Here is a 2884-nt window from a genome sequence, read left to right as displayed (position 1 = left end):
AAAACTATATATACCAGTTGAAGGCAAGGTGTTATGTACTTGCAAATCGTTTGCAGCAACAATGAGTTCCTCCGCCTTCTTTGTCCTCTTCATGTGTGTTTCAGGTATCCATTTTATGAATCAATTTGCAGTTTCAAGTTCATATTAACATTATTAGAAAACAGTTGTATCTAGGAAAGCATATTAACATTATAACGCATTTGCAGGGTTGTTAGCAATGGAAGATTCACTATCCAATCTGACGAATGACAGTGTGAATTCAAGCTATAAAACCCCTAGGCTGTTGGGTTTGCGTAAGTTGAATCTTTGGAACGCCTTATCAAGAATTTCATGGTTAGGAATATGATGGTTATGATTTATATATTTGCAGGTATTCCGGAGAGAATAGGGCAAGGTTGTACAAAAGAAGACATAGTAGTGAATCAGAGCCCCGAATCCCCCATGCCAAACGGAGTTCCATCATACAGTGTAGAAATTCAGAATTTGTGCAGCACAGGCTGCTCGATAGCACAAGTACACGTCACCTGCGGATGGTTCAGCTCTGCAGTAGAGATAGATCCAAAATTATTCAAGCGTTTGAGCTACAACGACTGCCTTGTCAACAATGGGCGTCCCATAAAAGCCGGAGGCTCCGTATCCTTCGTTTATGCACAAACTTATAAATATCCCATTGCAGTCTCCTCTGTGAAATGTGTCTAATGACTAGTAAACCATCATACTGTATGCGAGAGGTTACGGCCTTGAGAATATTAAATAAAACTATGATCCATGCATGTGAGATTTGAGTAGAATGATCAATTATGGGATGGAGATTACATTAGATGATAAGCCTTTGCTTGAGTTTTCTGTTTTAAGCAATAATTAGCATGTTGATCTGTTTGGTTCAAAAACAGTTCATGCATTGTTTTCTCTGTAGATTGTTTTTTCTAATTCTGTCTTTGTATAAAACAGATTCTAAAACCAGTTCATGCGCTGTTTTTTAATATTGTTTTTTAATTTTTTTTGTTATTTTGCTTTTCCTTTACAGTCCATGCTTGAATAAGAAAAAGAATGCTAAAGAGATAGCTTGATGTGTACTTCTTTGTTGATAAAAACATACAATTCTAAAATAATTGATTGGCATTAGAGATATCCTTCAACATAATTTTCTTTATATTCATCTAGTCCATAATAGTTTTTTCTATCTTATTGTGAGGTTGAGCTAGAAGTTAAACTATTAGTTTTTTAAATCATTAAATTGTACATTTATAGAATTACTAGTTTTTTTAAATGATTAAACTCCACACTAAATAGCTGTCAATAGGCCATATACAACTTAACCATGAGGTTTTTAACAGATTTTATTTTTATTGCTTTCTACATGCATAAAATTCTCTAATTTGCTGTTAGTATATTTTTACAACTATGCAATGTAAATATTACTCTTGGAGTATTCTCTAATTTGCTTGACTACAATGAACACTCTAAATTTGAAACGAGTCTTCTATGTGTCTTTATTTCTTTACCTATAATATCTATCTTAAGAGGTTATTATATGTTACTGAAAATCTAATTTACTTGTCGAGTGCAATTAGTCATTATTTTTCAAGTAATTATCACTCTCCTTCCATCCCTCTATCCGCCCCTCTCCATTTCCGTCTCCCTCCCTCTCTCCATAAAATAAAAATAAAACATAGAGAGAAAAAAATAAAGGAAAATAATTAATATCTTTTAAAATAATATTCTACCATCACTAAATTATTAAAAAACAAGGCATACATATTTAGGGGAAGAGCACCAATTATCACCAACGTTCCAATTATTGTTCACTCCTTGCTCACCCAACAGGCCAATTACTAATTTTAATGAAACCAAAAAAATGATAACTAAAAAGCCATTAATAATTTTTGTATGTACGAATAGCCGCCTACTTTACCCACAATAGTTAGAATTTTGGACTTTAATTGGAAGAGTCATGCAGCTTTATTTGTACCAATAACGCACAACTACTAGGGATTTGTGCATAGGTATTGGCATTTTTTAGGTGTTTATAGTGCCTAGTTATTGGGGCATATTTAAGTAGGTATCAAGCAACACTTTGAAATGACCACCTTTTTTATGTTTGCGGACATAATTGATCCCATAACATGTGTCGTTACTACCTAGGAGCTAGAACAATAGCTATAAGTAGTTAAGTCGCATACAAGGACAACAACAAAAAAAAAAAATCAAAATCAGATAAATTGCATACAACGACAACTAAAAAAATATTGTCAAAATCAAATATACCATTTTGAATTTGTGGATACACAAAATTAGCTATAATGTTTGTATTTATTTACTTATTATAACTATCCTACAATTTTCTTGAACCACATACACTTTTTTTATTACCTATAACTTTAATTATAATACTTACACTCAATCTCAAAATTACAAATAAGTTGAGTTGTAACAAAAAAGTAGATAAGAATGATTGTAGCCAAGATCACAAATCTCATAAGTGAAAGAGGGGTAAGATTATAGAATTTCCTTCTACAAGTTGCATTGTGTAAAATAATATAGGGGATATTTGATTTAAACCCTCAAAGAAATCCTCTAACATTAGCCATGTATTTTTTTGTTATGCTATACTACCTATGAACTTATGAGAAAAATATTTATAAAGCAAACTCTAAAACACTATTAAAAACTTGTCATAATAGATCAAATTTGAGATTTGGATATTTATCATAATTAATTACTAGCAATCGCACTTTGGTATGCAATAGGTATGCCGAAAAGTTGTGAAAGGCCAATTAGGGAAAAATTTGGTGCATTTTGCAAACATTTGTTTAGTGAAGTTCGATTGATAGGCCATTTAAAAATTGATGTTGTTTGTGCAACTAAGGTCTCAATCAAGAAG

The 2884-nt window shown here is 31.9% G+C and overlaps 1 protein-coding gene across 1 annotated transcript; it reads left to right on the top strand.

Moving 5' to 3' along the window:
* The first annotated feature begins 217 nt into the window (after window positions 1-217).
* Window positions 218-699, top strand: LOC131858840 (protein TAPETUM DETERMINANT 1-like). Its single transcript, XM_059212297.1, has 2 exons — window positions 218-287; window positions 371-699. Exons 1-2 carry the CDS (start codon window positions 218-220, stop codon window positions 697-699), a joined length of 399 nt encoding a protein of 132 aa, XP_059068280.1.
* Window positions 700-2884: the final 2185 nt, after the last annotated feature.

This window comes from Cryptomeria japonica, chromosome 10, assembly GCF_030272615.1.
Source record: "Cryptomeria japonica chromosome 10, Sugi_1.0, whole genome shotgun sequence".
Lineage (NCBI taxonomy): Eukaryota > Viridiplantae > Streptophyta > Pinopsida > Cupressales > Cupressaceae > Cryptomeria > Cryptomeria japonica.
This window is presented reverse-complemented; position numbering and strand designations above follow the sequence as displayed.